The 17175-nt window shown below is 30.6% G+C and overlaps 2 protein-coding genes across 2 annotated transcripts; both read right to left on the reverse strand.

Annotated features, from left to right (window-relative positions):
- Positions 1-219: 219 nt before the first annotated feature.
- Miox (Myo-inositol oxygenase) lies at positions 220-4747 on the reverse strand. Its single transcript, XM_088197671.1, has 7 exons — positions 4610-4747; positions 2097-2277; positions 1820-2028; positions 1628-1764; positions 1435-1569; positions 573-668; positions 220-504 (listed from the first exon to the last, which is right to left on the reverse strand). Exons 1-7 carry the CDS (start codon positions 4622-4624, stop codon positions 396-398), a joined length of 882 nt encoding a protein of 293 aa, XP_088053797.1. The 5' UTR covers positions 4625-4747; the 3' UTR covers positions 220-395.
- A 1698-nt stretch (positions 4748-6445) lies between these two features.
- Positions 6446-13924, reverse strand: su(w[a]) (suppressor of white-apricot). The gene is made up of 12 exons (XM_088197603.1): positions 13641-13924; positions 13397-13572; positions 13157-13338; positions 10436-10649; positions 10306-10367; positions 9169-9649; positions 8801-9106; positions 7934-8646; positions 7725-7860; positions 7481-7577; positions 7350-7418; positions 6446-6862 (listed from the first exon to the last, which is right to left on the reverse strand). Exons 1-12 carry the CDS (start codon positions 13856-13858, stop codon positions 6538-6540), a joined length of 2979 nt encoding a protein of 992 aa, XP_088053729.1. The 5' UTR covers positions 13859-13924; the 3' UTR covers positions 6446-6537.
- Positions 13925-17175: the final 3251 nt, after the last annotated feature.

The following is a 17175-nucleotide window of genomic DNA, read 5'->3' on the forward strand; positions in this document are numbered from 1 at the left end:
CCATTATTATGGCCAAGGCTGTATAACAGGCGCGGGCGGTGAGATACTTTCCCTCACGATCGCTCGCGTGTTAAGTGACAGAGTGAGTGAGTTATAAGGGCATGCTGACCGCATGCCCTTATCTCTCAAAATATTTCACCGTCCGCGCCTGCTGTATATATTATATATACAATATATATATATATATATAGATCCAGTTATTTAATTTAAATCAAAATAATTACAGATAACCTTTATTTATTTTAAATATATAAATTTACATTAAAACTACTTATAATAAAATATATTTCAGTGATAAAAATAAGATATAATATATATAATAATATAAAATAATTTGTTAATATGTACTTGTGTATTTATACTATATACTATGCTAATTATTATTAAATATTAAATCACCATTCGAGAACTCCTGGTATATATTTATCAATCAAATTTTCGTAATATGGCCACAAAGATTCAATATCTGGAATATCTTCACTCTTCGAGTACAGATCATATTTGCTATAAAAAAAATTATTAATAAGAAAATGTTTATTAAAAAAATATATATTATATTATATATCACTCACTTGAATTGCAATACCCATTTCAACTTTTCATCATCCTTGTGGTTAGTTAAATGTTTATAATCACCGCCAGCATGCCACGGATAAAATGAATGGTATCTAAAAACATTAAAGTTTAAAATTTAGGTTAAAAGTTGATTTATACATGAAAGGTCAAAAGATTAGATATTTGGTATATTCTTATTAATTAATTAGATAATAACTAATTAATTAAAAACATAATACTATCACAATTTTAAATAATACACATAAAAAGATAATGATGTATCACTGGCCTAGAAGAACTGCCATAAAATAAATTTATAGATTTTCAAAAGAAGCATTTTAAAATCAAAATATATATACATATTTACAGGAATACATAATATGAATGAGCTACTCTACATTTAAGCTATTATATTGCAATATTTCTTAATATTATTTTACAAAATAAAATCTTGAATAAAGGGTATTTTTCTTATTTATACAGAAAATGTAGAGGTACATTTGGACGCGCAGCACAAATTTTTGTATATTTTGATCATAATTTGCCTATTTATTAAAGAAAACATATATTTTTTAGATTTATACTTTATACGAGTAGTTATTATGGTTCCATATGCTTAGGCATAATTAGGCATAAAATAAATTTTATTCCCTTTAAACATAACAACCAACTTCATGATATAGTCAAAACATATGACACTTACTAAAAATGTCAGTGGAAACAATGACTCATAATCGCTACCAAATAATTTTTATACAGGTTACAATTTGCCTCTTCAGCTTAATATAAACATATCAACAATACTGACTAGAAATTGTGACGGTATTATTCAAACTGGCAATATAAAGAAGACATTTAATTGAATATTGTATAGCCTACCTTATCATTGAAAATGCAGCTTCAGGCAGCTTCGCTCTATTGTGTTTCAAAACCCGGTAAAGGTATTCGTCATGACCCCAAGATAGTGTAATATTATCAAGCCCGCAGTTTTCTTTGTACATGCCACATTTAGAACTGAAACATATATTAATAAATATGTATTTAAGTTAATTGATTATTTTGAAAGTCTTACTTGTAGCGAGCGTCATTTCCATCAGGGTTATCAACAAAACTGCTTTCACGATACACTATCGACGGTGCCCATTCACAGCCTACCACAAACGTATCTCCGACGACGCACCACTGAGGTTCTGAATGGAACGCCATGATCTAAAAACATCCTCCTCAATAAAGTATATAAATATATTATAAGAAAATAAAATACCTTTCCCAAATCGTGGATTAGACCAGTGAGATGGAACCAATCCATACCCGGGTAATCAGCTCTTATGCGTTCGGCAGTTTGGAATGCATGCACAATATTTGGAACGTCAGTATCCGGATCAGATTCGTCTACGAGATCGTTGAGTTTGATCAGAGCTTCTTTGATAGTCGATTTGAAATGATTAAATTTCAACCATTTCTCCATTTTTTCTATTTATTAATTATAATATTAATTTTAATTTACGGTTAATTTATTATTTTGCATGTTGAATATTTACCTCTCACAAAATCAACGGTTTGATGTGTATGCATTGCTTTGTAAGTATTGTGAATTCTCACTTTAATCGGATCATTATTGTCAATGCTGTAATCTCGAAAAGCGTTGATGGGTTTGCCATTGTATACAATCTCAGGGCGTAAAATTTGAGATGGATCTAATATGTTCACCAACTCTTTTTCCTTAAATGATATACAAATGTAAAAAAAATGTTTATCAAAAAATTATCTACGTATTAGGAAATGTTCTTTTATCTCATTGATAAGGTATATTTAAAGGATTGTGAAAAAATGCTACAATAAGGATGATAAATTACAGGAAACTGTAATTGAAATAGTTGATAAAATTGGTAAATGAGAGTAGCGATAAAATTATATTATTTATCTAAAAAATTTTTTTATATATTATATTTTAATTACATATTACTCCTTGTATCTGTAATACTTTAATACATAATAATTATGTTCGGGTAGCTATTGAAACTGTACGTATGTTTAATCTCTCAAATTATTTAAAACAAAAAAATGAATAATTTTTTACATACATATAGTTTTTATTTTATTATAGCAAGAATATGTTAACTAAGATTTTGGTCGAAAATTAATTATTTTATTCAATATACTAAGTTTCAGGTCCTCATTCAAATGAACACATTATACAAATTAATAACAGTTAAATGAGTCGAAAAATGTATTGTAAACAGAGCTATGAAGATTTAAATTATCAATTAATTTATTTATTTACTATCATAACTATCATGACCTAACAGGTTATCCCAATGCGTAACAATGGTCAAACATATTAAAATGAAACAAATATAAAACATAAAAGATATATTTGAAAAATGATAATAAAATACTAAAATGAAATAATGTGATAAAATGATGATTTTTTCCCTTTTTACGACTACTTTGGATTATCTCTCAATTATAAGAAAATATAATGAGCAAAGCGAGCTTTAATTATACAAATGTTGTTTAACATCAGCAATTAATAAATCTCCAGTGGCCTAATTGATACAAAACTTGATCTGACGAAATCTAATTTGTGTGATATATTGAGAATAATTTAAAAAAATTTAAAATGAATATAACTTAAACAATTCCTTGGGCTATTTTAAAAGTATTCTATTGAACATAAAATACACTCCTATTACCTTGCACCATTCACATATGAATCTTTTAATATAAAATAAAAAATATATTGGAAAAATCTGATATAATCATATAATATAATTTTATAGTAACTCTAAGAACTTTTTCTGAAAAACTTAAAAAGAGTTAAACCCAGTTCATTGTTATCGGTTATTAAATTATTTTTTGGCATTTCGTCAGACTTTTTTTCAATGTGCAATCTATCATTTTGGGCTACGTTTGAATTTAAAAAACCAAAACATGTATCACAGATCCTATCGAGGATTGTGATACGCAATTTTTGTATTGAGTTGAACCAAATTTTTACGATTTTTGAGTCAAGCTTCATTCTTTGAACAAAACAGATTAAGAAAGGTAGCAGTTTCAATTGAATTTTTTTAACCCTTTTGTTTCAGAAATCTGATATATCGGTATTTGCTACTTTGATTTCATTATTTAGGAAAGAATCGAATACATTATACCATATATTACATCGTTAATTCGATAGTAATCTGAAAATGATTCTATATTTTTAAAATCTTTCTTTCTTAATTTAACGCTTGAACTATCATTTCCAAGACAAGATTTTTTAAATTTGTTAATACAAAATAAAATAACATCGTTAAAATTTAAGAAATGTACAACCCGATTTTTTAACTATTTTTAAAACTAAATATTTTTTTATTATAGGTGAAATTTGTTAAACTTTAAAATAATGCATTTGCTGTATATTGAACTTTTCAATGCGACTATATATAATATATCAGTTTACAAGAACATATTCTATTATGCGCTCGAAAGAGGCGTGGTATTGGAGGGACCCGGCCAGATGAGCGAAAAAAAACAGGTACATAGTCAGAAATGTAATTTTTTTAAGAAATTTGTTAAAATTCTATTAAAATATTTTATACGTACAAATTAGTATACTCAAATAAAATTTATGTTTATATTTTCTAACAAATCTGTCGAAATTCGATTTTTTTAAATTAAACATCATTGGTAAAGGTTTAATTTAGCGATTTTTTGCATAACCCATGATAAATAGGGTGGAATTAAAACGATTAATATTGTAAAGCTGTTTTAAGAATAAGGGTAATTTTTTGCGAATTTTAAAATTTGAAAACCATTACAATTATTAGAATAACTAGTTTTTAACTAATAAATTTAATATATGACCGATTTAATGTGAAGAGATAAATTAACTAATAATTAAAAAAATATAAATAATTTTCAATTTCGGAAATTGTTTTACAAGAACTTACAGCTCAAGTAATAGTTTTATTAAAAAAATAAAAAGGGCAAAATATGTTAGTTATTTTAATTATCAGAAAATATGAATAAATTTACTATTATAAAAAAAAAATATTACAGCAATACATACAGCTATTGGAGACATGGTGGTGTTTTATAACGAGTAGCAGAGCCCCAGTTCTGAACAACCGCCTGAATCGATGGCTTGTGCGAGAATGTGATAATTTCATAAAGCACCATACTCAACATTAATAATATGCGCTGTTTATATCAGATAAAGTGTTAGACGTCAGTGTATTCGCACATGTTTATGTTATAGTTCTTATTTATAATAAAATAAAACAAAAATATGTACGCATTCGTAAGATATACTGAGGAGTAAACATAATATAATAAGTTTTTATTATTAAATTATTTATTTACACATTTAGTTTGCTTCATATTTTAAAGTATTTATTACTTTTACGTTACTATTTATTTAAAAAAAATATTTTTATATAAAATTTTGGTGAGTGAACTATTGCTCGCATGACAACTGGTCAGACGAACATTGGTCACAGGATATTGTTCACGCGAAAATTGGTCACAAATCGATCACTTACAAGTCACTTTTCAGAGTAGTTGCGAATTATGGTGTAGGTTAAAAAAACATATTTCTTGTATAATAATTAAATACATTGCATTAATTTGCTCATATCTATCACCGTTCATTGCTATATTTAGTTTAACAAATCAGCAGCTTTCATAATTAAAATTATCCATATGCTTTCGATTTTTAAATTAAAAATACCTAATTGCCACATTATTATTTAAAAAAATTGTGTATAAATATTTATTAATATCTAATTTCATTCAATTGATTTTGCTTGTGTCTTGTTAATTTTGCGATCGATTTGTGAACAATTTTTGTTGTGAGAAGTTACCTTGTTACCAATGTTCGTGTGAGCAATTGCCACGTGAGTAATGATGACCAAACCAAAATTATCATTCTTCTTTAGATGACTTTGATCTGAAGATCGCGAGTATTTTTATACTTTCAAGGAGTTTTCTGTTCAGCACTATAGCAAGCCTGAATTTGGCGACATGATCTAATATGATTTCTTAGCCGATGCGTATTCTATTCAATCTTCAAGTGCTTCATCAATTGTTAGCTTTGAGTACCAATTAAAAATGGATCAACTTATTGCATTATTTGATAGCAGCCAAGATAAACAAAACTGCAAAAAAAATTTCCCCGAACATAGATAAGAAGTTTTAATAATACGACCCGCCTTAATTTATTTTATGTATGTATATAACTGATTAAAATATATAGATTATTCCTATAGTATTTTAACGTAAAATAATTATTATCACAAAAAATATACACGCATTTGTCCTTATCACACGATTAAAAGTTTTTTAATGGTATATTTCGGCAAATCTTATACTAAATATTTACTAATTAAAAATTATACGCATTTTCTTAAAATATAACATTACATTTTCTTATCTCATTAAAGATAGATATTATATTAAGAAAAATCATAGTTGCTTACGTATTACTTGCCTAGGAGTGACTTTTTTTTAGTGCAGTTGATAATAAACATTTTGCAAATAACTGTTCTTATGCACAAAGATGGTACGGCAAAGTTTTCCATTGACTCTTGATAAACTCTCAGTTCACATCGATTGACCCAATATTATTTTCTTTAGGATGCTTTGAAATGTGACTGAAACGTGTTTTACTATTTTATCATTAATAATAATAATGCACTAAATAAATAATATAAATAATGCACTCCACATAATAATCGTGCTGTAACGTGACAGGATATGATTTATTAACTGTTATATCCTTTTTTTATATAACGATAAACTGAAATACAGCTTTGTATCTACAATTCTGTTCATATTGCAAAATAAACATGAAGATAAATAAATTATAAAAAAATGATAATGTGGTTTAAAAAGGAAATGACATTAATTTAAATAAACTCATTTATTACAATATCTTAAAGTGACAAAAAATATCTATATATACATACAGGTATATTATTAAAAATTTATCTAAAAAAATCATTTAGATGAACTGATTGATGATTTTGAACTGTGTGATGAACTATCGCTCTTCGGAGAGCGCTTATCTCCGTCATTACTTTCTTTCTCCCAATCGTCATTGTCAGAGGCACATGCGGTTTTTGTAACGGTCAGCGTATCATTTGCGAAAATGTCCACGGCCATTTTTATCGGTTGAGTTATTGACAATTCTTTTCTTGTTTCGCGGACCAATTCCTTTAGAGAAGTCGTCGATAGCTCTTCTTCTCGTTGTAGCAGTTTACGTTCGGCAAGTTTCTTCAGTCTCAACTGCTCTTCTTCGACAGAGAGTTCTAGAGATAAAGATCTGTAAATGTGATAGGTGCATATTATGTATAGAATCAACATTAGACATCCTTTATTATATTTTTTTTCCTGCATATATATATGGAGAAAATGAATGCTTATATAATCAGACAAATGTTATTCTTACTTTAAAAAAATCGTGTTAAAGTTGTATTACTTCAAATGAAGATTTATATTCCAAGAAAAAATATCAAAGAAACAAAAATAATCAATCAAAAGTCAGTGTTTGCGCAAGTGATTGAACATTACTTTATGGAGTTTAAGCATTTTCATGATGCCATTGATTGTATTTTTCTAAATAAGATAACTAAAGTAGTTTGGTTCTTAGGCATATATTATATAATACAAGGGTTAATATCGAATTAAGATATGCCCAAAACTATTATAAAATTGATAATCTAGTATACTATTTTATGAATTTTCTTTCAATTTAGTACATATAGCTTAAAAAAGATAGATATGTATTTGTAACAAAAAAATAATAATACCTTGGTGATTCTTTGGATGAATTTTTATGTGAATTTTTACTATGCGATGATCGTTTATAATCAGGAGACCTTAAAATGAATGAGTAAAACATTATAATAATTAAATTAATATATCATATTTTTTTATTTACCTATCCCTGCTGGATCGTCTTCTTTTTGATTTCTTATAATATCCATCAGCATCTCTTCTAGATCTATATGAATCCCTATGTTTCCATGATTCATTTTCTAAAATAATAATATTAAAATCACAAGTAGATAATTTATGTATGTAACATTGATTTTTGTTATTTAGTCTCATTTTATGTAGTATAACTAATAATTTTCCAAAAACCATAAATATATTCAGTGTCAATATATATGTTGATAACATACCATGATCATAATTTTCACTGTGTTTTCTGTCAGATTTTCTTTTCTTCGATTTTCTATTACTGCTACTGTCTCTTCTTCTCCTTCGCTTTGAATTGGATTCGTCGTCTTTACTTTGAAGTGTATGTAAAGTTTTTACCTAAAATAATAACAGTATTCCTTAATAGATTCACCTATAATAACATACACATTTATATAAATATAAATTATACCATGGCACTGGCTAAAGTATTATGTTGTCCGATCGGAGCTGCAGGAACCGATTTCAACGAAGAGAGAAAAGCAGCTACTTTTCTCTTCCGTTCCAATTGGACATTGTTGCTTTTAGAATCATATTTATCATCGGCGCATTCTTCCGTCAAATCAATGTATTCATTCATATTCTTAGATTCCATTTCTTCATCAATGGTTATAATGTCATTCGGATTATCGTCGTCGTACGATCTATATCTCTTTTTCCTCCGTTTTCTTTTATATTCATCTCGATCCGGACGATCCGAACGATCCAAACGATCCAAACGGTGACTAGATGGACTTCTGCTCTTTTTCTTTGAATTGCGTCTGTCAGAATCCTTTCTTCTAGTGGAAGACGTCGAAATTGTACTACTGACATTTGCAGATATTGCTGTCTGTTGCTCTTTAATGCTAGGTTGTATTTGATATATTAAATGGTTGAAAGGCTTATTTTCTACTTTTGGACTATCTATTAATGTTTGCGGTGTGATGATTTCCTTGACAGGCGGAGGAACTTCTGGGATGATTTCTGGTTTAACGATTTTTTCAGTCTCTATGACAAGTTTTTCTTCTTTATTGCCTTCCGCGTTTTCGTTATCTCCATCTTCTTCGCTGGATTCATACGGAAGAGCAGGTTTTGGCAAAATTGGTTCCGGCTCTTTCATTTTTTTTATTGAAAACGATACAGGAGCTAAAATGAATAGAAATATTTATAAGGTTTGTTTGATAACAAAAGTGAGCAATTTTAGCAAATTCTTTTGCATGAAATCGCCGAAGTGCCATTGTCCAGATTAAACACAGCTTATGGCCTATTCCTTATTATTTTTTTAAAATAATAAACTCACCAATATTCTTCTTATCTTCTGATGTTTGATTACTTTCATCATTGGATTCTATATTGTCATCTTGATTTGGGTCGCATTTCGATTTGCTATTGACTCTCTCGTAAAACATCCTTTTATGCTTGTAATACGGATTAAACTCGTGAATAGTATCCAAGAATGAAAAGCGAGGATCTCCTTTCATCCGAACTATTTGTTCAAAATCGTTTCCATTTCTAGCGACGTAAGAAGCCATCTTATCGATGATCGTTTGCTGATCAATCGGAGGTATTTTGAGAAGCTGATTATTTGACGATCCTCCATTGCTCCCTATTAAAATAAGGTAAATATTAAAATCGCTAATAAAACAAAAATATAAAATAAATTAATACCTGAACTAGAATCACTATCGCTCTCGCTGTCCGAATAATGAATTAGTTTTAAAGTATTAGTAGTACTTTTAATAACTGATTCCGGTTTAGGAGAGTTTATAGCGATATTATAGTTTTCTTTATTATAATTTTCGTTCGATTCGAACTGCTCCTCCGAGTTCTTGTATATAACGGGAGCTTTACTGATTTCAGTATAGTTGTATGCAGAATGATACGCAGAATAGTAAGCGTGCGCTTGATACATCTGCATCATTTCCGGCGGTACATTTGAGAAGTCTTGATTTATGGCAGCGCTGTAATAGTCTTCGGCGGTTATGGGATACGTTTCCGTACCTGGCGGCGCTAGCCCTGTGTCAACGGGAGGTTTTTCCTCTTCGGTCTTTCCTTGATTTTGATCTTTTGTGCCTTTAATCTCATTGACGAGCATTGAATAAGCACAATCGGCAGACGGTTTGTAAGAAATACTAGGAATAGAAGGTGCCTATGAGAGGAAAAAAAATTCAAACGTCAGTACACATTTCTCGTACGCGAACTCCAATACCGGAACATTAAATTTTAAAAAAGTTTGAAAACTGTATTTATGTCAATATTTAACGGAAATTTTTTTATTATTTATTATTAATTGGTGATAAAGCTAAATCGCATGACAATCGCAAAAATGTCGATTAAGTTAAAGGGAGATTATTCCGGATTATGTATATCGTAGCGTCCTCAGTCGGTTCGTTAACAACGAGATTTACCCTAATGTAAAATCAAATGTTTTCAAACTCGTTTGGAAGTATCAAATTGAATGAAGATTTCATGAGATGTGATATCCAAAATACAACGAAACAACCTGCAAAAAATAAGAAGACATAAGTAATAAACTTTGAAATAACATGAAAACGTGTCAGTCAGTATTATTTTTTTATTAAGTATTTAAGAAAAAAAAGTGTATAAACATTAGTCGGAACATAAAAATATACACAAGATCCTTAAATGCGTACTTAAAACCTTTTATTTTTACCGACGTTAAGTGTCGGGAGCCGCTCCACATTCAAATCACAGAAATAGAGATCACAGCAATAGTCTTAATATCACAGGAATAAAAGTTCAATTAATAGTCTAAAATCAAACTGTTCGGACATCATCACCTACCGATTCAACAGACATGGGTGCCAGGCTAGGATGGAGATAGTGGTCGTCTTCTTCTGGTTTCTCTATGAATATAAACGAGCGTTAAGATAGCGTTCGATTTTAAAGAATTTCGTTTCAGTTATTTATCAACCTTCGGCATCTTCTTGCTTGGTTTTAAATCGCCCTTCCTTGATCGCGGTCAGCAAGTAACAGTAATATGCGTGTAGAGGATAATCCAACGATAGAAATTCAAATTGAGGATTTCCAGATTGCTTCGCCTTCAGTAGAATCTCCATCTGCGTTCCTTGCGAAGCGATGAACGAAGCTGTCTTTTCTATGATCGCATTTAGTTTTTTTGTCTCAGGCTGTAAACAAAAACATTTAGCATTAAAAGTCGTTTTTATGCTGCTTGCTGCATGACAATAGGCAGTTTGGAGAACATTACCAATAATAAATCAGGGCTGTTTTAATGGTAGGGTGACCATACGTTGGAAATTGAATTAAAAATTATAATATGTTATATTTTTATTATAAATTATTGTCATGTTATGTAATTTTCTAATCAATAAAACAATTCTTGTGATATTCTATTGGTATTTTTTTAAATATTATATTAAACAGATATTCAACCTGGAGGGTGATTCCAAAACTGCTATCATGTTTTTGAGTTAAATATGTATATAAATAAATAAAATAAGTAAGAAAGTGATATTTTACATTTTTCTCAACGAATTAAATTAAAAAAGGAAAAATAATTGAACATGTAATTTCACACGTTCACCCTATTATATTTCTCACCAATACTGTTTCGATGAGCGTTCATATCCTGGACGGACTGTAAATATAATGTAATAAAACTCTAATTAGGTTCCACCCTGACTCTCACTGGCTACAAAGTCATCCCCCTAGGGTTCTCAAACCTTGAAAAACAAATTTGAAAAGAAAGTTGTTTTCTTAGGAGAAAAAATAAATATTTTAGATCGACTAGAACAGAGGTCTCTAAACTTTTTTGTCTCGTAGATCATTTGCCATGTTTTTCGGTTTTGAGTAGACCCCCCTGCTTGCTTGATATTGATTTTTTACAAATTCATCAACTTCAAATGTGTTTTTGACAGCTGGTATCGTGCTACTCACTTTGAAAGATTTCTACTATCTGTGTACATGGATTATTGCATTCATTGAAAGCCAAAAATAAAGTCACCCACATTTACATCTCATGGATCCCCAATTTTATTTTTCACTGATATGGACGCCTTGCAGGTCGTCGTCGACCCCTAAGGGTCGATATAGACCACTTTGAGAATCACGGTGGTATATCATTATGTGCAGGTTTTTACAAGTTCAAAATGTATTGCGACCACAAAGCGAATGGTCTATATCGACCCCCAGGGGTCTATGATAATCTGCAATGGGTCTACGTCAGCGAAAAAAAATTTGGGGGTCCACTGAAGTGGATCTCAACAACCACTGATAGTACCTATCTACTTACATTATAATCTTATAAAATAAAGACATATACATTATTTATAAAAGTACCTATGAAGTAAAAAAATTATTACCTATATATGTTTATAAAATTGTGTAAGTTGTAGGATGTAGGCATTCGCTTTGTGGTCGCAATACATTTTGAACTTGTAAAAACCTGCACATAATGATATACCACCGTGATTCTCAAAGTGGTATATATCGACCCCTAGAGGTCGACGACGACCTGCAAGGGGTCCATGTCAGTGAAAAATAAAATTGGGGATCCATGAGATGTAAATGTGGGTGACTTTATTTTTGGCTTTCAATGAATGGAATAATCCATGTACACAGATAGTAGAAATCTTTCAAAGTGAGTAGCACGATACCAGCTATCAAAAACACATTTGAAGTTGATGAATTTGCAAAAAATCAATATCAAGCAAGCAGGGGGTCTACCCAAAACCAAAAAACATAAGTGGTCTACGAGACAAAAAAGTTTAGGAACCTCTGGTTTAAAATGACATCTGGTCACCCATATAAGAGCATGCAGCTGCATGCTCTCCTCTCTCACTCGCACCTGTTACTTTATGTGTGAGCTAGCCAAATGGAGGATATTTCACCACACACGCCTGATTCGTACGTACATAGTGCCAAAAATTGTATGAGTATTTTCTAGTCCCCTAACTACACGCACCTAAATTTACTGTGTGATTGGGATGTTTACTGTATTATCTATTACCATCAAATTTTGAATCGTAAACATTACACCATTTATTTAAATAAGGTGTTAACAAATCGTAGATTGTGGTATCTAAAGCGGCAGCTTTACCCGAATACAATTTAAAATTGCAAATGTAATCTCTTTTGACTTGGCAGACCATTCTGTTCAGGATCCCGTATTTGATTATTTTCATCGGGTTATACACTCAACATATTCAGTGCCCTTCGTCTAGATAGGTTCTGTAAGTTAGGTTGTAATTGCATTTTGAGAAATAATGCCCGCTATGCAGTGTGTTAATGATAGTTTTCGTATGTCGAGTCAAATTAAAAAAAATGAATTTGCTCGTATCCCAAATACTTGTAATTTTTTACATTATGAGAAATGTAAATAGCACCCTGATATGATTTGCGACTCAATCAACTCCAGTTGCAACAAAAGCTAATTTTAAAGGCCATTCGATGTTTGATATTAGTGATTGTGGTTTTATTCATTAACAAAAATTTGAATCATTATAATTAAACATAATTTACCAATTGACGTTGTTGAATATTGTGTCCAGTAGTAAATTATGTTTTTTATATTTAGTCATATAATTTAAAAATATATTGTTTTCAATTATTTTGTGTTGAAAAGTAATGGTCTTCGTCTATTATTTAAAAGAAGTGTTAATGATGATTAACTTACAATTGGCATTCCCTGGGGCAATTTAAAATCATCGGATGGCACGAACGGTTCATCATCCTCCAAATTAGGTTCCGTTTTTTGAACCTGTTCTGTACTTTCAGAGTCGTCTTGTTCTTCATAATTGAATTCCACTTGTCCGTATCTAGCGCCTTGCGACATATGAAGTCTCTTCAGCTCTTCCTCTATGATTAAAATTATAATTAAAAATAAATAAAAGTATTTTAACGTTTTAGTATTCACCTCTATACATTTCTTCTTCGTCTTCGTCGCGATACAGCGCTCTGTATCGTTCTTCGTCGCAAAGTTTTTCGGCTCGCAGCTCTTCCAGATTCAACCGATCCCAGCCCAAGGAAGATTCGCCGCATCGTTCGGCAGCGGCCAGTTCTTTGGGTCCAAGAGCGCCTCGAGCGTCGTATCTTCAATGACGTCTAACGTTTATATAAATGCGTTTTATTTGCGCACTGCACATACGAAACGAGCTTACCTGTCGATTTTCAAGGTTTCGTCGCCCATGCAAGGTATGAGATGTTTCCCTTGATCTACATACAACGCTCTCTCGTCGTCGCGGAAAAGTTTACAAGAGTAACCGAAGACCAGCAGCTGGGGCTTCCGCGGCGGTTCCCCTTTGCGCAGTATGCCCCCGGGGCCCCCGATCCCAGCGGAGGCGTTTCCGACTCCTCCTACGCCACCCCATCGTCTCATTTTCTCGATTCAAATCATACGCCCCTGCGGCAAAGCGCACGCTATGTCAACTTGCGATTTATTCTTAAATCTTCGTTCGGCCATAGCATCACTTTTACTAACCGTAAATCGAAAAATATTATTTTCTCTAAATTTATTTTTAACTAAGTTATAAATACATTTCCAGGTTAGAATTCAGTTCAAATCACAAATGAAGGGTACACAAAAAAGGGCGCATCGATATTTTATTTTTCTCGGGGAAAACAACTAAAGCTTTTGATTCTGCTCACGTTTTCAAATTTATTTATGACACATTATTTTGGTTAACCTCGACGGGAAGACAACAGCCGGTGGTGCCTCGTCCACCGTTCACTAACATATATTTAAATAATGAACAATCCGAACTCAATATGATTGGTCGGATTGCTGGTCATTACATAAAAAAACGATTCTTGCTCAAAAAATTAACGATGATGGAAATGATAATTTTCGAAGAATCTGCTGCAAACAAAGCAGCGTTAAAATTTTTTTCTGAAACCGAAAAAAGGAAGATTAAAAACTGTTTGCAAATCTCGCGAAAAAATAATAGCAGCAAAAAAAAACAATTGAAAGTGCATATAAAGTAGCAAAGAAAAATCAAGCATTCTATAATTAGAAGTAAAATTTATCTGCAATAACTGAATGGAATTAAAATAGATGGTATTTTTTATTCAATAAACAAACAATCATTAATATTGTGCATCATATAAGTGATGTAATGAGAAAAAATGTATATAAAGAAAATGTTTAATTTAAAAATATAATATCATTGATAATTGCAGAATCAACCACTATAAAAAAACCACCCTCACTGTGTATATTCTATGCTGTATCGGCAGTGTTGAAATGAATTCACGGATTAATTTATTTTTAGACTTGATCGAACTTGAAAACGTAGCTGCAAAAGAAATATTTGAATACTTACTCCAATGTCTTGATTTTTATGGTAAATTTAAAAAATATTTTTTTTCTGATGCATGCGATCGCGCTACTGTGATAATAGGATGTAAAAGTGGAGTGAAAAAATTTCAGACAGAAATTTCCTTCCATTATAGTTTGGCATTGTGCTAATCGTAGATTAGAATTATCAGTAAGTGATGTTGTAAAGAAAATTTCAAATCATTTATTGATAAAATTTATGTTATGTATTATGCGTCGCCGAAAATTGTTATTGATTTGAAACAATTTTATCACTTTTGACGTGGATTTTTGACTTCTGAGAAGTGATAATTATTTTTGCCCCCTCCTATTGCGCAAAATTCGATTTGAATACACAAGTCCGTATTAAAATCGATAAGGATCATATTTTTAAAACATAGTATAACATCGAAGTGCACACAAACTCTGAAGCAATGTGCGAGGTGCGACGTCTGTCTGTACTTTTTATTCCACTTATTTCCTCCTGAGAGTTGAGATGGCTAAGTTTATATTTTAAACTTGACTTAATGAAAGTTCTAAAACTATGATTAGTTTTAGAACTTCCATTAGGTTAGGTTTGGGTTTGCACAGAAAATGAACGTTTTATAACTGTCAAATAGAGTTTCATAGACATTTAAGAGCATCGTATAGTTACACTAGCGCTTATCAGTTAAATTATATTTTCGCTAATAGAAATATGTATCTACTGGTAAAAATGTATTTGGACTTCACTAATGAAAATTTAACTTTACAGAAAAATTCAATTTTTATATACCATTTATATATCGCATGTAAGTAAATAATGATAAGTATGTAAACGTATATATTACTACGTATGGAAAATTTTAAATCATATAATTTTACTATCACTTACCAGATAAATTATATTTTTACTGGTATCTACTGGTGAAAATGTATTCCGATATGATTTCACAGAAATGACACATTTTTAAAAATATTTTCGGGATAGATTCAAGATTGTTTTGTTTTCATTTTTTTTGAAGGATTACCCGAGAATTTCTGGTTTGAAATCAGGGATGCCATATCTGCTTTTCCCATGGAGAGGGGGGCAAAATTTAGTCAGTCATTGTCGTTTTTTCTTAATATTTTGATTTTATTAAAATTCATAGTATTTCATTAAATCACATGGACTTTTCTGGTCAAATTCAAAAGAGGGCAAGTATCCCAATTTATGATTTTGGACCCTATTATAAATATTTTGCAGCTGATGTACATTTCAAACTACGACATTTTAATGATTCTCCTGTTGATTTAAAAGCATTTTATTCCACGCTGAAAGAGTCAATTTAGAAATGGATGCTAGATACAAAATATGTCGAGTTTGCAGTATGGGCTCGCGTACTCGATACGTATTGGCCTGAAGATATTGATGTTCAGATGATTTATTTGGATAGATGAAATTTAGGAACATGTCAATCACACTACCATAAACGAAAGAGAAATGATTCGTAAATTTCGCGAATACATTATTGAAAAGACATCCTAAAAAAATATTGCGTTTGAATACATTATGCTCTGAATTCCATACCCATTTTTTCAAGTGAACGTGAACGCGGCTTTTCGCAAATGAATCTAGTTATTATCCCAATAAGAGCTTCGTTCAAGACTAATAGTTTCAGCACCATTGCTCATCAAACTCGTCAGACTAATTTTTGCCACTTTTCGATCCTTCAAAATACGTCGATCTGTAGCTCTAACATCTTTACTCTAGTAAAGATTTTTTTTATTTATTTATTTACAATTTGTCTATATATAACCATTTAGATAATTTTTTTATTATGATATTGGCATGTAAAGAAAACATCCCAATGAATGCTTCCATTTATTTATTATTACAAAATCTAATTTATTTTATATAATACTAATTTATTTGTTTATACTTATTTACTGCTTTACATGTATTATTTGTCGTGTCTGTCAGGTATGTCAGATGGTGTAAATCGTTTAAGTCGTCTGGTGTCGTCATATCTACAGTCAAGTAGCTCGGTTGCCATTTTGTTTGGGTGAAGTTTTAGTCTGTCTTTGTATGTCGTGTATTTCTTCGTTATTTCATATTTTATGAATTCTATGTTAAGTTCGTTGTGTATATATTCATTAGGAACATACCAGGGAGCATCGACTGTCATTCGTAGAACCTTGCTTTGGAATCTCTGGATTATGGCGGAAGTGGAAGCACAGACACTATCCCAAAGTTGAATCCCGTATGTCTATATTGGTTTAATAATTTACTTGTACATTAGTAACTTGGTAATTTTTTTATGCTTAGGAAAAGCTGTTTTTATTTCATTTAAATGATATTTGAATATAATTTTCTTTAATAAAAAGCTTGACAAGAAGTATGTTTCGACAACCTTTTTTGT

Source organism: Plectrocnemia conspersa, unplaced genomic scaffold (genome assembly GCF_051122295.1).
Source record: "Plectrocnemia conspersa isolate PC_06_02 unplaced genomic scaffold, ASM5112229v1 ptg000011l, whole genome shotgun sequence".
NCBI classification, from domain to species: Eukaryota; Metazoa; Arthropoda; class Insecta; order Trichoptera; family Polycentropodidae; genus Plectrocnemia; species Plectrocnemia conspersa.